At 44.5% G+C, this 21685-nt stretch overlaps 1 protein-coding gene across 5 annotated transcripts in view; it reads left to right on the top strand.

Annotated features, from left to right (window-relative positions):
- Positions 1-20497, top strand: part of palld (palladin, cytoskeletal associated protein) — a 373397-nt gene extending 352900 nt beyond the window's left edge. For all 5 annotated transcript variants that reach the window (XM_041186090.1, XM_041186089.1, XM_041186092.1 and 2 more), the window contains 4 exons: positions 9611-9818; positions 11509-11674; positions 16411-16544; positions 17230-20497. In XM_041186090.1, the coding sequence (XP_041042024.1) occupies positions 9611-9818; positions 11509-11674; positions 16411-16544; positions 17230-17402 (681 nt within the window). In that variant the 3' untranslated portion in view covers positions 17403-20497. The remainder of the gene's footprint in view (positions 1-9610; positions 9819-11508; positions 11675-16410; positions 16545-17229) is intronic.
- The last annotated feature ends 1188 nt before the right edge of the window (positions 20498-21685 follow it).

Below are 21685 nucleotides of genomic sequence, written 5' to 3'. Positions count from 1 at the left end.
TCTTCCGCCAGGGCCCAGTAGGCAGCACTCTTGCCTCCTGAGTCAGAAGGTCGTGGGTCCGAGTCCCACTGCAGAGGCTTAACGCAGTATCTAGGCTGGCACTCCCAGTGCAGAACCAAGGGAGTGCTGTGCTGTTGGGGCTCCTTACCTTTCATCTGAGATGTTATACCAAGGCCCCAGTTGTGACACTGAGCAGAGAGAAATGGGATTGAGTAGATAGCTCTGATGTGAACTAATCCCGGCATGGGCACAGCGAGCTGCATGGATTCTTTAAGCTGGAATTTCTGATTCTATCACCTTTGACCCTGAAGGGGAAGAGGTCCTGTGATTCTGGCATCATGGGGCAAGTAAATTGTGCATCTGGTTTAAGCATTAGTTTATATTTGAATCTGTGGCATTTGTTGATGTTTTCTGTAATGGTGGTGACCCCAGGTCATCCAACAAAACTTAAAGACTTCCAGATGAAAGTTTCAGCCCTTGTTTGCTTGATGATCCTTCGTATACAAACATTTTTGTTCTGTTTTAGTGGTTGAGGTCTGTCTTGAACTGGAAAGGAAATCATGCTGGTATAAGATAAACCTGACATAAGGCAAGCGTGCTTAGTCTGTTGCTTACATCTGGAGGAACTACAGAAGTCATGCAACTCAAACAACTTAACCCATCTTGTCTTAACTAATGTACACTTGTTGTTTTGCACTCCGGTGACATTATGGTTCCCAATCGTTAACACCAATACAGTCTGCCATCCTTACCTGGTCTGGCCTACCTGTGATTCCAGACGCACAGCAAAGTGGTTGACTCTTAAGTGCCCTCTGAACAAGGGCAATTAGGGATGGGCAATAAATGCTGGCCTAGCTAGCAACACCCACATCCCATGGACAAATGAAAAAAACTCACTGTTCCTGTTTGGTCCAGGCAGCTGCCTATGTTGGGTAAATAGGGTTGACCATTTACCATCACCCATTGGCACCATGATGAAGGTGGCCCTTAAACTGTATTAAGCACACTGGGTGATTTGGGTACCTGTTCACACCAGCCCCCTAGAGCTACTGCCGGCTTGTTGAGCCAGATGCATCCTGACGCCATTTGAAACGTTGGCAAGAGATTGTTTCCCTCATTGGGTTAAGTTTGATACAACTTGAAAGATAATTAAGAACTGTCCTAGCTCCTTTCTAAGATGAGAGAGAATGGCCGTTAGGGGGAGGCTGTGGCGTAGTGGTAATGTCACTGGACTAGTAATTCAGAGGCCCAAGCTAATGCTCTAGGGAGGAACAGGGATTCAAATTCCACCACAGCAGCTGGTGGCATTAAAATTCAGTTAATAAATCTGGAATTATAAAGCTAATCTCAGTAATGGTTACCATGAAACTATCATCGATCATTATAAAGACCCATCTGGTTCACTAAGGAAATCGGCTGTCCTTACCTGGTCTGGCCAACATGTGACTCCAGACCCACAACAATGTGGTTGACACATTAGCCCCAGGCCACTCAGTTCAAGGGCAATTAGGGATGGGCAACAAATGCCACATCCCATGAAAGAATAAAGGGAAAGAGAACTTGACAAAAACAAAAACTGCGGATGCTGGAAATCCAAAACGAAAACAGAAATACCTGGAAAAACTCAGCAGGTCTGGCAGCATCGGCGGAGAAGAGCAAAGTTAACATTTCGAGTCCTCATGACCCTTCAACAGAACTAAGTAGAAATAGGAAAGGGGTGAAATATAAGCGGGTTTAAGGGGTGGGGGGGGTAGTTGTGGCACAAGCAAGTAGTGATAGAAGGAGATAATCAAAAGATGTCACAGACAAAAGAACAAAGAGGTGTTGAAGGTGGTGATATTATCTAAACGAATATGCTAATTAAGAATGGAGAGCAGGATAAGCAAGGTAGCTCTAGTGGGGGTGGGGTGAAATAAACCATGGGTGGAATACATTTAAAAATAATGGAAATAAGTGGGAAAAGAAAAATCTGTATAAATTATTGGATAAAACAAAAGGAGGGGGGAAGAAACGGAAAGGGGGTGGGGGTGGAGGAGGGAGTTCAAGATCTAAAGTTGTTGAACTCAATATTACGTCCGAAAGGCTGTAAAGTGCCTAGTTGGAAGATGAGGTGCCGTTCCACCAGTTTGCGTTGAGCGTCCCTGGAACAATGCAGCAAGCCAAGGACAGACATGTGGGCAAGAGAGCAGGGTGGAGTGTTAAAATGGCAAGCGACAGGGAGGTCTGGGTCATTCTTGCGGACAGACCGAAGGTGTTCTGCAAAGCGGTCACCAGTCTGCATTTGGTCTCTCCAATGTAGAGGAAACCACATTGGGAGCAATGAATGCAGTAGACTAAGTTGGGGGAAATGCAAGTGAAATGCTGCTTCACTTGGAAGGAGTGTTTGGGCCCTTGGACGGTGAGGAGAGAGGAAGTGAAGGGGCAGGTGTTGCATATTTTGCGTTTGCGTGGGGAGGTGCCGTAGGGGGTGATGGAGGAGTGGACCAGGGTGTCACGGAGGGAAAAAACTGGAGGAACAGCGCCTCATCTTCTGACTAGGCACTTTACAACCTTCCGGACTGAATATTGAGTTCAACAACTTTAGATCTTGAACTCCCTCCTCCATCCCCATCCCCTTTCTGTCTCTTCCCCCTCCCTTTTGTTTTTTCCAATAATTTATATAGATTTTTCTTTTCCCACCTATTTCCGTTAGTTTTAAATGTATTCCACCCATGGTTTATTTCACCCCACCCCCCCACTAGAGCTACCTTGCTTATCCTGCTCTCCATTCTTAATTAGCATATTCTTTTAGATAATATCACCACCTTCAACACCTCTTTGTTCTTTTGCCTGTGACATCTTTTGGTTATCTCCTCCTATCACTGCTTGCTTGTCCCAACAACCCACCCCTCCCCCCCAAACCAGCTTATATTTCACTCCTTTCCTATTTCTACTTAGTTCTGTTGAAGGGTCATGAGGACTCGAAACGTTAACTTTGCACTTCACCAGAAAAAGAACTTGGCCTGTTTGTCTCATCCTCCTACAGACAGCAGCCAGTTCCAAAACTTTAATCTCTGAAAAGCTGACTGATTCATTAGTTTGTCAGAGTAGGTTTCTGAATTACCCTCTCTTCAAGAGCTGATCACTGTCTTGAATTCTCCACAACTTCACGCAGCCATTTCTTTGTTACAAAAACAAAAACAGAATTACCTGGAAAAACTCAGCAGGTCTGGCAGCATCGGCGGAGAAGAAAAGAGTTGACGTTTCAAGTCCTCATGACCCTTCGACAGAACTTGAGTTCGAGTCCAAGAAAGAGTTGAAATATAAGCTGGTTTAAGGTGTGTGTGGGGGGGGCGGAGAGAGAGAGAGAGAGGTGGGGGGGCGGGGTTGTGGTTGTAGGGACAAACAAGCAGTGATAGAAGCAGATCATCAAAAGATGTCAACAACAATAGTACAAAAGAACACATAGGTGTTAAAGTTAAAGTTGGTGATATTATCTAAACGAATGTGCTAATTAAGAATGGATGGTAGGGGGAGAAGAAAAGAGTTGACGTTTCGAGTCCTCATGACCCTTCGACAGAACTTGCGGGAAGGGTCATGAGGACTCGAAACGTCAACTCTTTTCTTCTCCGCCGATGCTGCCAGACCTGTTGAGTTTTTCCAGGTAATTCTGTTTTTGTTTTGGATTTCCAGCATCCGCAGTTTTTTTGTTTTTATCTATATGGATGGTAGGGCACTCAAGGTATAGCTCTAGTGGGGGTGTTTTTTTTTTTAAAAATAATGGAAATAGGTGGGAAAAGGAAAATCTTTATAATTTATTGGAAAAAAAAGGAAGGGGGAAACAGAAAGGGGGTGGGGATGGGGGAGGGGGAGCTCACGACCTAAAGTTGTTGAATTCAATATTTAGTCCAGAAGGCTGTAAAGTGCCTAATCGGAAGATGAGGTGTTGTTCCTCCAGTTTGCGTTGGGCTTCACTGGAACAATGCAGCAAGCCAAGGACAGACATGTGGGCAAGAGAGCAGGGTGGAGTGTTAAAATGTCAAGCGACAGGGAGGTTTGGGTCATTCTTGCGGACAGACCTCCCCCCTCCCCACCCCCTTTCTGTTTCCCCCTTCCTTTTTTTTCCAATAAATTATAAAGATTTTCCTTTTCCCACCTATTTCCATTATTTTTTTTAAAAAAAACACCCCCACTAGAGCTATACCTTGAGTGCCCTACCATCCATTCTTAATTAGCACATTCGTTTAGATAATATCACCAACTTTAACTTTAACACCTATGTGTTCTTTTGTACTATTGTTGTTGAAATCTTTTGATGATCTGCTTCTATCACTGCTTGTTTGTCCCTACAACCACACCCTCCCCCCTCCACCTCTCTCTCTCTCTCTCTCTCTCTCCGCCCCCCACACACACACCTTAAACCAGTTTATATTTCAACTCTTTCTTGGACTCGAACTCAAGTTCTGTCGAAGGGTCGTGAGGACTCGAAACGTCAACTCTTTTCTTCTCCGCCGATGCTGCCAGACCTGCTGAGTTTCTCCAGGTAATTCTGTTTTTGTTTTTGTTTTGGATTTCCAGCATCCGCAGTTTTTTTTTTGTATTGTTTTTTGTTTTTTTTTGTTTTCATTTCTTTGTTATACCATCCACCGGGTATAGTGGGCAAGTTGCATTGGCATGAACGATATCCGCTGTAAAACAACATATTAAAAAGGGAAACTTTCCCTCGGCGTTGAATGATCTGCTGTCTGTTGGCAGTAAGTGTCGTGTGTGATACAGAACAGTTTCCACCCTGTTCGGGTGAATGTGGGACTACAACAAACTACCCACAATGCTGTTCAGAATAACAAATTCACAACCTCAGGATTCCCCTAAGTGCTTAACAGCCAATGGAGTATATTTAAAGCCATAATGTATGAAATGCAGCAACCAATTGTACACAGACCAAAAAGCAGTACGATAATGACCATGGAATTTCTAAGCAATGGTTGATTGAGGGATAAATATTGGCCAGGACACAGGGGAGAATCCCTTTGAGTCTCTTCCAAAGAAAGTCATTGGCTCCAACATTCATTCACACAGCTGACCAGGAGTGCCTCCCAAGCTTTCTGTCTGCCATTGCGGTGTGCTGGAAGGATTTGCAGGTTGATACTGAACCTGTTTGTGAATTCACATTGTGAATTCACCTTCCTTGGCCATCAAGTCCCTGAGCTTGTGGCTCAGAGGCAGAGAGGTTTACCCATTGCACCACAAAACCTCCATGAAATATCTGTAGCAGTGCATTAATGTTCACTGCAGAAGATAGAAAATGACAGCAGAAGATCCTGGACCAACCCAGCATCTGCCTGACCTGCTGAGTGTTTCCTGATCTTATCTCCAGCTTCCAGCATTTGCAGTATTTTGCTTTTATGGGGCTGCATATTATGGTGGGGGGGTGGGGGGTGTGTGCGGATGGCTTACACCCCCCACCCCAGAAGGAAAGTCAGTATGAAGCCAACTCACTCCATGCCAGCCCACCCCCACCCCACAACCGTAATGCACAGCGGGCAGGCTTAATTGGCTGACCGGGGAGGAAGTCTGGCCCTCGGCACCTGCTGGCCACTCAGATTGGCCGGCAGCTCCAGCCGTCCCGGCAGTGCCAAAATCTCATGAGCAGACACTGCCGGGACTGCAACCAGTCCTAAGAAGGCAACTCAATGAATGTCAGAACCCCAAGTCCAGGGTATTGGGCGGGGAGGGTTTGACCAGCTTGGGTGGGGGTCGCGGGCAATGGTGGGGTAGGGGTTGGTGTCGTTTGAAGAGCAGGTGGGTAGGAAAAAAGGGAAGGGGTACTATCTTAGGGGGCTGCCCCTAAAACGCTTTTAAAATTTTTCTTAACAAAAGCAGCCTGCCAGCTCACCTGACTGCCCACACTAACCATATTATGGCACGGGCAGCACATTATTGAGGACAATTGGTTTATTAACGAGCTCAGTTGATCCTTGATTATTTATTTATTTACATATGGCAGATGGACTGCCGATTTCGGGGTCCGCCCACCTACTATATTATGGGGGTGGAAAGGTGGCGGGGTTTTGTGTGTCCCTCTGCCAAAAACATGCCCAGCTGTGGGTGGGAGGGGCACATAAAAACCAGCCCTTTGTCTTAATGCAGCTAGTTATAGAGCAGGATTCCAATGCTTGGGTTTCATTAACTAGACAAAATGGAGAGGATCTATTAGTTTCTGGTCGAACACTCACTGCTGACAGGAGCTGAAAAATCCAGTTGACCAAAAAAATCTTTAACATGATGACAGTATCAGCCGTGACTCAGTCAGACTCTTGGCTCTGACTCTGAAGGGCATGGGATCAACCCCCACTCCAGAGACCTGAGCACAAAAGAGCTGGCATTCCAACGTTGTACTGAGGGAGTGCTGCACTGTCAGGGGTGCCTTCCTTTGGATGAGTTGTTAAAGCGAGGCTCCTGTGCCCCCTCAGGTGGAAGTAAAAGGTCCCATGGCACTTTTTTGAGGTAGAGCAGGGGAGTTCTCGCCAGTATCCTGACCGATTAATTTATCCCTGAATCAACATTACTAAAGCAGATTCTCTGGTCATTCTGATCACAGTGGGCATCATTCAGCCTCATTCTACGCTGTAACCATTCTACGATTATCTCAGTGCTGTTCATGGGAGCTTGATGTGTGCAAATTGGCTGCCGTGTTTCCTACATGCTGAATCAAAATCCTGGGAATTCCCTTCCTTACAGCACTGTGGGTGTACCTATATCACTTGGACTGCAGTGGTTGAAGAAGGTGGCTCACCATCACCTTCTGAAGGGCAATTAGAGATGGGCAACAAACGCTAGCCTAGCCAGCAACACCCACCTCCCATGAAAGAGTTTTTTTTAAATTACAACAGTGACGACACTTCAAAATTACTTCATTGGCTGTAAAGTGCTTTGGGTATCCTGGAGGCTGTGGAAGGCACTATATAAATGCAAGTCTGCCTTTTTCTTGTAACAATGAAGTTGGGGGCAGGTGGGAAGCTCCCATTAGCTTTTGAAACTCAGGTCATCACAGACTGGATCGCACTCACATTTTAAACAGTAGACTAAAGAGAATTACGTTTCTGAAAGAAAGACAGAATGTTAACATAAATAGCCTCGAGGCATTTCTGACAACAGCTCTTAATAGACATTATACACATATGTATAATTTCCACTGAGGTAACACAAGTTTTAAAAAAAAATGCATAACATGAGACACTTGAGGTCACATCCATTCTGGGCTGAGTCAGATTGTCTGAGATGTGTAGTCAAACCAAATTAAAGATGTGGAATTCAGCTGTCTGCTTCTGAACCAGCAGAGCGAGCTGACACTGCGTTGGTAAGGTTACACCTTCCCCAGCTCATGGTAAGAATTTGCAACATGAAGGACATTGTACTAATATCACCTCACTTGTGCTCTTGATCAATAGCAATAAAAACTCGCCGCTATCAGCGCATAACCTCTTCTTTCAAGCCCTACAATGACTTTTCAAGGTTTTGACAGCCAAACCAATTTGTATAGTGTCGGTTTAACAAGTATTTCTGTAGCTTGTTACTTGAGCGTAGTTAGTGGCTTTGGGCTGGGTTTATATCAGATGTGTTGCATTGTGCACAGGTGCAGTTCTAACATCTACCAAGAACCTGTTTACGTTCCTGCACTGAAGCCTCACAAAGAGGACCCTTATCTCCACATCTCTGGGCATGCATGTCCCTTATCTCCAGGCCTCAGGGCGTGGGTGTTTTCCCACGGGAAAGTTCTTAACTTATGTTTTTGTTAAATCACCTCTTGCTGCTGAAGTGTGTGCGAGTTGAAATGTAAATATACAAGCGTTACAAAATTGACTGTCAGGAAAAGGCCAGCTGGTCTAGCAAGTGTAGTCCACACCAGGATGGTTGGAGAATCAAGACTTAACACATGCCCCAACTCCGCCCCCCCCCCACCCCCCCCCAAACCCAGGGACGAAACCACACAAAAAACCCAGGGTCAATAAGGAAAAGAGATCCTCTGGAAAGTTGCTCTCTCCAGCCCCTTCAACTGAGTGACACCATTCCAGGAGATCCCACGACCAAGTGTAACTTGCCTTCTATATGATGCCCTCACTATCCTGTTCAGAAATCAATCCAGTTCCCTCCTTGAAGGTAGAGATTCAACACTCACCACAGCAGCCATTACTCCAGTACTCCAGAGGCTCTATTCTCTCTGGGGAAGAAAAGAACTATCTAGCATCCTGACCATTCCCACTCTTAAACTTATTCATGAGCCCTGTCCTTCTCAAAGAATCAATCAAGTGGATTGGCATATAGAATGCTTACACTGCAGAAGGAGGCCATTCATCCCACTGTGTCCATGCTGTCTCCTTGCAAGAGCAATTCAACTCGTCCCACTCCCCTGCTGCCTTTTCCCACCACTACCCCTCACAGCCCAGCAATTTTTTTCTCTTCAGGTAATGATCCAATTCTCTTTTGAAAGCCTTGATTGAATCTGTCTCCACCACACTCGCAAGCAGTGCATTCCAGATCCTAACCAACTGCAGCATTTTTTTAAAAAGTTTCTCCTCATTTCATCATTGCTTCTTTTGCCAATTACCTTTAAATCTGTGCCTTCTCATTCTTGATCCTTCCACCAACAGGAATACTTTCTTCCTATCTCCTCTCCCCAGACCCTTCATAATTTTTCATACCTGTCAAATCTCCTGTCAACCTTCTCCTCTCCAAGAACAATACTCTGCATAAATTGTACTGCAGTTTTTCCTTATCACAACTGTGACCACACTTCAAAAGCACTTCATTGGCTGTAAATCAATTTGGGATGCCCTGAGGACATAGAAGGCACTACTTAAATGCAACTTGTCATTGTACTTTGCATAGGCAACTAAGCACCTAGTTGTAGACTTATTTCAATAGCTCACGCATAGTATGCACAGACACTGAGGAATGTTTGCAGAGCAAAAGTATTTAAACGAAAGGAGAAAATATTTTTTCTTTTAAAAAGGCTTTCATTTGTATAGCACCTTTCATGTCCTCAGGATGTCCCAAAGTGCTGTACAACCAGTGAAGTACATTTGAAGTGTACTAATTTTTGTAATATAGGAAATGCAGCAGCCAATTTGTGCACAGTCAGCTCCCACAAATAATAACAAAAGAAATGACCAGACCATCTGTTTTGTTTTGGGATAAATAATTACCAGAACATGGGAGAACTCCCCTGCTCTTCCTCAAAATACTTTTTTTTTTACGACCACCTGGGAGGGAAGATGGGGCCTCAGTTTAACGTCTCATCTGAAACACAGCACCTCTGACAGCACAGCACTCCTAAGTACTGCGAAGAAAGTGTCAACCATGATTTTTATGTTCAAGCCTCTGAGGACATGAACCAAAAACCTTCTGACTCAGAGCTGAGACCGTTACCAACTAAGTTCAGACTGACATCTAAGGCTGACACACAAATGGAAACCTTGGCTTGCAAAGTAATAATGCACTTCAGGAGAATGTTACAAGCCTGTGGTGTGATCAATCTGTCACCTGTTTCACACCTATCAAAATCTTCGATGCTAGAGGGGAAAGCTGTTGTGTTTTGTGCTCACTAGCTCTCATTTGTGTGTTCTGACAGGTCAGTGGCCTACCAACTCCAGACCTAATCTGGCAATTGAATGGGAAGCAGATCCGTTCAGACAGCAGCCACAAGATGCTTGTGCGTGAGAATGGTGTACACTCCCTGGTCATTGAACCAGCCACTGCCAGAGATGCCGGGATGTACACATGCATAGCCACCAACCGAGCTGGCCAGAACTGTTTCAGTCTCGAGCTAATAGTTGCAGGTACAAAATTTTCTCCTTTGCTTCCCACCCACGATAACTTAAGTTCCACTGCTCCAGGTTTCAGATTAAAGTTGGACTCAATACCTAGTCTGAACTCTGAAGATTGACATTTAGTCCCATCTGAGATGGGTCCAGGTCAGAGGCTATGTTACTGAGCATCAAACAGAGAGAGGCTTTCAGAGTTCCACATTACATTGCCCAGTCTCCATCAGATCTGCCAAACTGGGTATGTATTCTGGCTAACACTCTTCTCATTTAGCCTCAGAATATCCCTTACAGTGCCTTACAGCCATTGAATTGCCTTTAATGCAGTGTAACCACTGGTTCAGTGTAGGGTACACACCAGCCAATTTATGCACAGGCAAGCTCCCAAGCAATGAATTAATGACCATGTCATCCGTTTAGGTGTTAGTTGACAGATGACTGTCGGCTAAGACACCAGGGAGATTATCCATGGCGACCTTCAAAATGGTGCCATGGGATATTTCAGGTCCACCTGAGAGGAGACGGACTTCAGTTGGATGGCACCTCTGGCAGTGTGCCACTCCCTCAGTACTGCACTGGGCGTGTACTCTGGACTATACGTTGAAGTTTCAGGCATGGGGCTTAAACGCATGGCATTCCAATTTAGAGACAATATTACCACCCATGGCTAGTGCTTCAGTATGAATATTTAACATACCTGCACTGTATCCCACCTTGCCCCATTCTAACACAGGCACTTGTTTTATGTGGTTTAATCCCCATGTCGTGGGTGAACAAAACGTGCAGAAGTTTAGTCTGATTGCAATGTATTGCAATTATTCGCATACGGGGATGTTCACGATTTTGTAATCCTTTTATCACTTTACACTTTATTTTTATTTTAATGATTGTCTCTGTGTTATGAATTGCGATTGCTTGTTTTATTTGTACTGTCATGACCATTCGACACATGCCACCAAGATGATTCTTTTCCAGGAACCAGTTATCTACCCATCTATCTGATAAGTATTCCTACGGGAACAGTATCAGCCTGGGAACGTGCTCCCACACATCCCCAAGGGAGAAAATCTAATTCGTCAAAATCACAAGTTTTTATGACAACTCATCCACTGAAAGCAGTTTTCTGCTGAATATCTTGTGACTGAAGCATGATATGCTGCCTTGGGGCATGTGCCAATATAACTTTAGTGAGGAAATAATTAAGAAATGAAGGTAATGGTTCAAAGATGTAGTCAAATACATTAAGGAATGCTCTGCTGTCAAGTCTATTCCTGTTCAAAGCGCTGCGTTGCAGAGTTTAACAGAGGGGTAAAAGTTGAACTAAATCCCTTACATGGACCACAGTTACTGTCTAAGCCCCCTCTCAGATGTGCATCCAGGTGTGTGCCCTGGTACCTGTGCCTCCGAAATGCCACCAACCATCGATAACCGATCACTGGATGTTCTCACTCTTGGCGAATTGCTTTGAGGAAGAAATTCTTACTCTTTGTAGGGAAGCCCTGCCTTAACTGTTGGGACACTGAACTGAGCAGCAATCCACAATGGGCTGAGAGTGGGACATTGTTTGTCCCACTCCAACAGGTTTTCTTCAGGGGGTTAGAGAAGACTCGGAAAATGAACAGAATCTTGGACTTCAATCTTTAACCTAAAATAAGAAACTGCATGGTTTTTTACTTGCTGATTTCATTCTGTTCTTTCCTCACAGCTAAAGAGATGGTCAGAGCCCCGGTGTTTATAGAGAAGCTGCAGAACACCGGCGTGGCAGAAGGATACCCAATACGGTTAGAGTGTCGTGTCTTTGGTGTGCCATACCCTCAGATCTTCTGGAAGAAGGACAATGAATCTCTCACTCAGAACACTGAGAGAGTAAGGTGAGCGGGTTCATGATTCCTGCCTGGTTTGCACTGCCAGGAGTTGACTGTCATGATGTGCATGCACCTTTAAGGGAGTGCATCTTAAACTGCGGTCTATCACTATCCACAACAAGACAGGCTATGATATATAACCCCATTTACTCTGTAGACTCTGGAACACAGCAGCAGTCCTACAGACCAAGCATATCTACATAGCCTCCCAGTTACCATTGTCTGTATTTAGTCTTAATTTCAAATAAAGAACCCACATTATTGTTTTACCAATCCTCACCATATGATTACTACCTTTGTGACAAAGAGAAGAACGCAAAGTTGACCTCTTGAATTGTTTTTATTCATTCACAAGATGGCAAGGCCAGTATTTAATGCTGATCTCTGATGGCCCTTAAGCAGGTAGTGGTCAGCTGCCTTCCTGAATACAACTGAGTAACTTGCTCGGCCATTTCAGAGGATGGGTAAGAGCCAACCATTTGGTGTGGGTCTGGAGTCACATATAGGCCAGACTGGGTAAGGATGGCATTAATGAACCCAGCAGGTTTTTGCAACAAGAACTGAGCCAGCTTTATATTCCAGGTTTATTAGTTGTTATATTTTCCAGCTGCTATACTGGGATATGAACTCACGTCACCAGATCACAATACGGGTCTCTAGATTACTAGTCCAATAGCATAACCATTGTGCCACCATATCCCTAAACTGGAATGCTTCCTTTTTGTTAAAGGAACGCCCTCAGCACTGTGGGCGTACCTACACCACATGGACTGCAGCAGTTCAAGAAGGCAGCTCACCACCACCTTCTCAAGGGCAATTAGAGATGGACAATAAATGCTGGCCCAGCCAGTGACACCCACATCCCTTGAAAGATTTTTTTTTAAAAAACTTGTAAAACCAAATCAACTAGAAACCACAAAATAGTCATTTATTTTCTGGTTGACGGGATAAATCTGTCATTTGATCCTTCCAGAGATGGTTGTTCAAAGACTCTAGTTCCTTTGTAGTGACTTTGCGATTACTTGCATTAAGCATGTAAGTAGCTATTAGTCTGTCCAGGGAGAACAACGGCTCCTTTTTTGGCATCAGCCTAAGCCAGTTTCTCTTTTTTCAATAAAAAAAAATTCCCCCAACTATTTCGTAATACATTGAAATGCTAGGTTTCTGTCTTCTGTAAACAATCAAATTCCATAAATTCCTTCCATGCTGAAACACTCTCCTCAATTGTAACCCTCAACTACGGTAGCCCTCCATCAGATAAGAGGAGAATAATTAGTTTGTTCAAACTGCTTCAATTTTGAAGCCACCCATTGAAAGGTAAACCTGATAGCCAAAGCTTTTTTAAATATATGTATGTGGATAAAATACATATGACAGTTAACACACAGCCATTTTCTGCACTGTTCTGCATCTCCTGAGGTAGATGCATTCATTATCGACAATAACTTGTATTTATATAAAGTCTTTAATGTAGAAAAACATCCCAAGGCATTTCACAGGAGTGGTTATCAGACAGAGCTTTGGACAATGAGCCACTTCAGGAGATAATATGCAAGTTACTAAATGTTTTGTCAAAGGAGAGGACAGTTAAAGGGGTAATTTCCAGGGCTTATTTTCCAGGTAGCTTTTCATTGTCAGCAAAGTAAAGTTGGAACATGCACCCTCACCTGCAAAAGCTCTAGCCTACCTAGTTTTGGATCATGCAACTCCGAGTGCTGCGTCACGCTAACAGGAATACAGCCAAACTGCAGAGATATGGTTCCCCTGCATTGTCTGCAGTACAGGTGAAGAAGGGTCCATGATTCTACAGTTGTAGAAACTGTTTTAGCTATGTAAGTGTGCAGAGTCAGTCCTTCGCATTTTACTTTACTGCAGCAACTCACCAAGGCTCCTTAGACAGCACCTTCCAAGCCCGCGACCTCTACCATCTAGAAGGACAAGGGCAGCAGATACATGGGAACATCACCACCTGGAAGTTCCCCTCCAAGTCACTCACCATCCTGACTTGGAAATATATCGCCGTTCCTTCACTGTCCCTGGGTCAAAATCCTGGAACTCCCTCCCTAACAGCACTGTGGGTGTACCTACACCACATGGACTGCAGCGGTTCAAGAAGGCAGCTCACCACCACCTTTTCAAGGGCAATTAAGGATGGGCAACAAATGCTGGCCCAGCCTCTGATGCCCACGTCCCATGAGCAGATAATAAAAAAGCCCAGTAAGGGACAAGCTGGTCCTCCGTTCTCAACAGGCAGGATACAGACTGTACCCAACCAGCCCATGCTTGCAATGCTTAAAACACAGTGTCCAACATTAGATGTGATTCTACGATTGCACAACATTTGCTAAATAATCCTGTGCTTAGAATTACGCTGACAACCAATTTAAGATTGTTAGTTGGGCTCACAATGTGGCACATTTGCCTGTAATAGAAGCTACATATATTAATACACAGGGCCCTGTTCTTTGCAGACAGAACATATACATACATTGTGCCTTTTTCAGCTAAACAAAATAAGGGACAGCTGGTTCATTCCCCAGGGTAATGCCTTGACCAATCGAAGTCAAACTGCCCTGGTTTAAATTTCAAACAACGCTTGACTGTTAACTATCAGTCACAATCAACTGGTGCACTCTCCATGGTAATGCATCTACCAGTCAGATTCCACTTCCCAACCAAGTCAATTGCAGATTGTCCTGATGGGTGCAAGGCTAAAAGCTTCGACAAAAAATGTATTTTTTTAAGCCATATTCAAGTTCTGTCCTACCAAATGACTGTTTAAACAGTTCTTTTAAGGATGAGACTTTAAAGAAAGACAGTGCCATTGGTGTCATTGGGACATTCCCAAAGTGCTTTGCAGCTAACTAGTTACTTTTGAAGTGTGGTCAGTGTTGTAATGCAGGAATCATGGCACACGATTTGCACACAGCAAGCTCTCATAAACAACGTTGCAGTAATGACTGGATAATCTGTCGTGCCTGTTGGGGTTGAGGGATAAATATTAACCAGGACATCGATGAGAACTCCCTGCCCTTCGTAGTGGACATGGGACCTCTTGTGCATACGTGAGAGCGCGGACAGAGCCTCGTTTACTGTCTCACCCGAGGGGTGGCACCTCCAACAGTGCAGCACGCCCTCGGTACCTGCACTCGGAGTGTCAGCCAAGAAGTTGTGCTCATGTCTCTGAAATGGTGACTTGGACCCACGATGTTCTAACTCGGGTGAGGACGCTACCACCTGAGCCATGGCAGAGAGGAGGGATCGTAGATCTTTAAAACGCTGGTGGGCCTTTTTATTGCTTTTTAAATGACGTTAGTAACGTTTTAAGATCTGATTGGACTTTTCTAGAGATTTGTGTGTTTTGAACTTATTTTATTACTCTTGTTAGAGTGAAATCCATTTTCTCCATTACTTGGGTTAAGTCCGAATTTAGGCAATTGTTATACTTATTAACATTACGGGTGGAATTTTACGGCCCAGTCGGGGCAGGGTCAAGGCTGTAAAACGCGGCGAGCCATTCAAAAGTCCATTGAATTTGGCGGGACCATAAACACCCGATGCTGTAAAATTCCGCCCTGTGAGAATGTGCGGAGATCCGTTCTCCATGTGAGAAAACAGGTACAGAGGCCCTGGGGGAAAAAGTGCAACTAAGATTTACAATGATGTTACAAATTTACAAGTGGGGAGATGATGGTTATAGCGGTGTCACTGGACTAATAATCCAGAGGCCCAGGCTAATGCTCTGAGGATAAACGCAAAATACTGCAGATGCTGGAAATCCGAAACAAAAACGTAAAAAGAAGAGTCGTGCAGACTCGAAACATTAACCCTTTTTTTTTTCTCCACAGATGCTGTTAAACCTGCTGAGTTTTTCCAGCGTCTTCTGTTTTTGTTGATGCTCTGGGGGCACGGGTTCAAATCCCACCATGGCAGCTGGTGGAATTTACATTCAATGAATAAATCTGGAATATAAAGCGAGTCTCCGTAACGGTGGTGACCATGAAACCATCATTGGTCACAAAAACCCATCTGCTTCACTGATGTCCTTTAGGGAAGGAAATCTGCCATCCTTACCTGATCTGGTCTACCCACAGCAATGTGGCTGACAATTAACTGCCCTCTGCAGTGACCTAGCAAGCTGCTCATTTCAAGGGCAACTATGGATGGGCAACAAATGCTGTGATGCCCATCAAAGAATAAAGGGGAGAAAAATTAAGTTATAACTACAGAAAAGGACTGAAACAGGCTGTGCTCTTTTTCTCTTGAAAAGAGAAGGCTGAGTGGTGAGCTGATAGAGGTCTTTAAGATAATGACAGAGTTTTTGATTGACTAGATGATGGTTCCATTTGTCAAAGAAAGCAGAATTACGGGCAATAATTATAAGATGGGCACTAATAAATTGAGTAACGGGGATTGCGAGAAACTATCTTTACCCAGAGTGTGTTTGGAACGTGGAGCTCACTGTCGCAAGCAGCAGTTGAGACGAATGACATAGATGCAGTTAAGGGGAAGCTGGATAAACAGATGAGGGTGAAACGAATAGAAGGATATGGTGATAGGGTGAGGTGAAGAGGGTTGGAGGAAGGCTTGTGTGGAGCATAAACACTAGCACTGACCAGTTGGGCCAAATGACCCCTCTCTGCACTGTTAATTCCAGGTAAAATAATGGGATTTCATTGAATGATTCCTTACTGTAGTTCAAATTCTGTTTGAGTAACCTTGATCATTTTTTCATTTCCCAGCATGCATCATGACAACAAGGGCTACATCTGCCTGTTAATTCAGCCAACCACAAAGGAGGATGCTGCATGGTACACTGTGTCTGCTAAAAATGAGGCTGGGATTGTATCCTGTACAGCCAAGCTGGATGTTTACTGTGAGTCCAACTCTTCCTTTCAACAACTCATTTCCCCAAAAGTGTAACATTATTGCTGATTTGAGAGAAAAGAGATCAAGAAGGACTTGCATTTATATATAGAGATTCCGGGGCCTCGGTTCAATGTCTCTTCCGAAACACGGCACCTCCAACAGTGCAGCACTCCTTCTAATACTGTACTGGACCCACGACCTCCTTTTGTTTAGGTAGCATTTGTCACATCCTGCAACTGTCTCAAAGCATTTGGTACAGCCAGTGACATACAAAGATTAGAAAGATTAATGGTATGGGGCCTAATTCTAAAGTTTAAAGGTTAATAGAAAATGCTGGTTTGAGGACAATTGAAAGATTGGTCTTTTAGATGGCACCTTTCAAAATGTCCCAGTGCATTACAGCCAATGAAGTGCAGTCACTATTGCAGATGTTATGACACAACTGCAATGGTCTGGTTGTCAGACCTTCGTTAAACGTGTTAAATTTTGTCTCCACCTCATAACACATTGAGTGTTATCCCCAACAATGATCTGAACTCAAACTCTCGCTCGATTTGTAATGCTCTCTGACAGAAAGAAAGACTTGCACTTATTGCCTTTCATGATCTTGGGGCCCAAAGTGCTTTATAGCTAATGGGAGGAGTCTTTTTTTGACTATTTTCTGAAATGCTTTTTTTTTTTAAAACCTGCAGCTCCTCAGTGGCACCAGACTCCCAGCTCCAAGCCAAAGAAAGTGCGACCCTCCACCAGTCGCTACGCAGCACTTACCGACCAAGGACTCGACATCAAGTCGGCATTCCTGCCCGAGGCTAACCCTATTCACCTTGGTCCTCAATCCAACCTTGTCGAAAGTGATGACCTGTAGCTAAACTCTTGGAGAGAGGGGACGCGAGAGAGAAAGAGGAGGTATCGGGATTACATGCAGAGGGAGAGAAACTGCCTCTCGTGGGGAGTGACTACATCCAGACCATCATTTCGTCAAGTCCGTACACACTGAAAGCCTTTGTTTTTTTTTTAAAAATATGCATCGATACAAAAAAACCTTATGTATGGGATAAGGTGAAGAAATTTTGAACTGCAATCGGGAAGAAGGTATTGGTGGCCAAGCGAGCTGGCACTGGATAGAATTGGATTTGGCACATGCACACATTTTGTTATCCATGTCCCACCTTGCATGGCTGGATTATAAAGTAGGTATTTTGCTACACAGTGGCTTCAATTTATTATAAACCATTATATACACATTGTTAAAAGGATATATCTCAGATAATCAGCGTCACCAAGTGCCTGGGCTAAAACTATATTATTCAGGTTGGGTCAAGACTTGGGTATGATGTGTTCCATTAGTGATAACTCTGAGGGTTTTTTTTTTGGAAAGGGGTTATACTAAAGGGAGAGCGGTGTGGTCATTTGTGCATTCTGGGAGTCCTAATTCAAATCCAGCTTTCAACACACTTAGGAACTTTAGACAGGGCTGTTCCTATAAAACAGCAGAAGGTGCTACCAACTCAGATATCTGATGAGGCAGTTAGCTCTTCACTTCCTATTGACAATGCAGTCTTTCTCCGACTCTGGTGTACATCACCCAATTTTGTTTAAGCACTTGCAGCCTTTTCATCTTCTCTTAACTCAGTCTGCTAAAGACGCTGCTCATGGGGAAACTTCTGATGCGGCTTTTATAAAGCAGAACAGTTAATCTATTTGACCACCTGTGTGCATTGTACTACTTTTTTGGGTGTATTAGACCGAAGCCAAGGGTGAATTTTGGCTGGATTGGCACGGTTTTAAGGAGCTTGAGGCATGGTTCTGTGAACCAATCCGCATCAGGGCAGTTGTGGTCTCTCCCTCGATTCGGAATTGTCCGACTGATGCCGCCTTCTGGGAGAATGGCAACAGATCCACCTGCCGTGTTGGGTTGAGTTATTGGCAGATGCACAACTGTACAGAAGCCCTAGGCGCGTGCATGGGGAAGGGTATGCACTGAAAGCTCCAGTGAGGAAAGCACAGTGGCAACACTGGTAATGGTGCTGATTCTCCAGGCCTTGACTAACCCCCCTCCCTCTATACGCAGCTCTCCCTCTATACGCAGCTCTTCCTCCATCCTTGGCCATTTCTCGCACGTGTAGCATCGTATGGATCTCCATGACATGATTCCGCTATACTCTAGCGATGGAACCACATTGACGATCATGGAGTACCCAATGTTTAAAGCAGCCCTGCCTCCAGGTTAAGGTTAAAGAGACAGAAAGCATCACTTTTGGATTGGAATAGGAAGTGGGGGGGAAGAGGAAGAAGGGAGGGTAAATGCTCCCAGTGCTGTAGTTTTCCCTGGTAGCTGGAGTTTTAGTTCAACTATTGCATGTTATTCTTTTTTTTTAAAAAAAGCACCTCTTTATTGAATCATCTTAATCCCTGGAAGTCCTGAAAGTTTTTAATGCCTATAGCACTCCTTGGTGCATTTAGGTTGTTTACTATGAAGTGGGCTCACTTCAGACTTAATATAACAGTTGATTTTTGGTAGAGTGGGTGGCTGATAATTCCTTTTATCCACCTTTCTGATTTGGCAATAAGATGGTTTTTGATAGTGCAGAGAAGGTGATGGTGGTTGGAGTTAGTTAGCTGGGCCAGTTAATAATTAGGTGATTATGTTGATGTGATAGAAGCTCGAAATACGTTTGCCGCACAGATTATAGCTCACTTGCCCTGGGAGTATTTTTGCTGTCATGATACAATGGCCACTAATTTAGAAGCACCAGGTTAATCACATTTGGAGAGTGTGGCAGGAGATATAGCTTCCATTGTCTTGAAAAGGATAACGTTATATTTAAAGTTTTAAGACGGGAGTTAGCCAAGGTCTCTCTCACTCACACACACACACACACACACACAGCTTCCAGAATGCACTTTGTTTTTTAAATGTGCTAAACTGTGTGTAAACTGCCTTTTTAATGGCAATTTGTTCTTTATGGTGATGAGGAAAGACCCAAGGCGGGATTAACCCGAGCTGGTTTAGTTTCAGATTCCCTAAAACATGCCCTTGCCAAGTATTAAATAGATCGCTCACCAGAGGCAGCCAGTACGTTGCTGGAGTTGGTTTGTCTGTGCCAAACGCTGTCTTAACCCGCCCGTTCCCGGGTGCTGATGGTTTTCCATTTGCCAACCCCAACAACCGAGCCCCACCAGTGAGGGGGTGGGTGGGCGAAACCCTAAGCGTCCTCTCTGAGCCCGGAGCGGCATTTCATTCAGGCGTCAGCAGCAGTTGGACTCAGGACCGGAAAAGGAACATGCAGAAGGACTTTGGAAGCACGGAGTAACTAGATGATGGTACAAGGACGCTTCACATTATATCAAAAATGACTGTGTATCCTCGAAAACAAAAAAGAAAAATGCACACATTCATTATTTAAAAATACGCAAACTTAAGTGTCTAAATTCGGCTCAGACCTTGCAATTAATCTGCTGTTGTTGTTGTTTGAGGTATTGCGTTGAAAGAATTGTTCTAATGCTATCTGGTACTGTATATCCCAGCATTTTAACTGCTCAATATTTTATAAAGAGAATCTGTAGGCGTTAGTGCAACTGGTTTCACCCGTTTAGCTAACTGATTAAGGTTGCCACTGATGCAAAGTGGTTGAGAACCGGAAAAAATGTGATTGGTACAAACGCAGGTGGAAACTACGACACCCAGTAGTGCCTTTTTGCGATGCCTGAGGTTCTTCGATTGCAACCCTCGTATCAGCAAATATTTGAATGTAGCCTGCTAAATTCCTACAAGCTTCACCTGCCTTGGGCTGGACTGCTCACTTTCTCAATTTATTGCAGCGTATTTTACTGAAAATGCTTCTTTTTCTGTGACAGTGTAAAGTTTTTTTTAAAAAATGCTGCATTTGCTGCTTCTGGCTTGTTCTGCTGAGATTTGTTCTTGTGCCGTTTATAAATTTAATAAAAATGTTGGAATAATTTGAGTGGTGTTTATTTTACATCGCCTGGCACTCGGATACCAAGCTGAACACCAGCTGCTCCCACGGGATATGGTTGGCTGTCTCTTACCCCCCTCATTTGAAGTGGTCATTGTTAAATTCTGAGCCCAGGTAGGGGCTGGACTTTTACAGCCCCCACCCTCCCGCCGGGGGCAGGGTCATAAATTGAGTGGGAAGGCAGGGGTGCTGTGCCCACATCACCAACCCACCTCCACTAGAATTTTACCAGTGGCAGGATAGTTGTGGGACAGCTCACCCTCGGGTCAATTGAAGCCCCGTAAGTAACCGATTAATGCCCACTTCAGAACCTTCTCGCGCTGACTTGCAGGACCCCGGGAGGAGTTCAAGGGGGGGAAGCCCGACAGGTCACCCTTCTCGGGTTTTGGGCGGGAATGGGGGAGGTGTGTCTCTCATAACGGCCCCCAATCCACATCTGGCAACCCCCCAAGGTCTGCTCCCTCCAACCATAAGACATAGGAGCAGAAATTAGGCCATTCGGCCCATCAGGTCTGCTCTGCCATTCAATCATGTCTGATAAGTTTCTCAACCCCATTCTCCCACCTTCTCCCTGTAACCTTTGATCCCCTTACCAGTCAAGAACCTATCTATCTCGTTCTTAAATAAACTCAATGACCTGGCCTCCACAGCCTTCTGTGGCAATGAATTCCATAGATTCACCACTCTCTGGCTAAAGAAGTTTCTCCTCATCTCTGTTCTAAAAGGTCTTCCCTTTACTCTGAGGCTGTGCTCTTGGGTCCTAGTCTCTCCTACTAATGGAAACATCTTCCCCACATCCACTCTATCCAACCCCCAGCCTGCTAGACCCACAGCAATGTGGTTGACTCTTAACTGCCCTTGAAATGGTTGAGTAAGCCCTTCAGCCGAAGGGCAATTTAAGGGTGGGTGACAAATGCTGGCCTTGCCAGTGACATCCACGCCCTATCAATGAATAACAAGATCTTCTTTATGAAGTAATAGTCGGTTGAAATAAAGACTTGCATTTATAAAGCGCCTTTAATGACCTCGGGACATCCCGAAAGTGCTTTTCGGTCAATTATTGAAGTGTAGCCACTCCTGTAATGTGTAAGAAAGAACAGCAATGGGGTGGGAACATCATCGGCCCCATGCTCCCCTCCAACTTGCCCACCGTTCTGATTTGGGTGTGTAT

Source organism: Carcharodon carcharias, chromosome 4, assembly GCF_017639515.1.
Source record: "Carcharodon carcharias isolate sCarCar2 chromosome 4, sCarCar2.pri, whole genome shotgun sequence".
Lineage (NCBI taxonomy): Eukaryota > Metazoa > Chordata > Chondrichthyes > Lamniformes > Lamnidae > Carcharodon > Carcharodon carcharias.
Note: the sequence above shows the minus strand (reverse complement) of the source record. Positions and strands in the feature narration are given on the sequence as shown.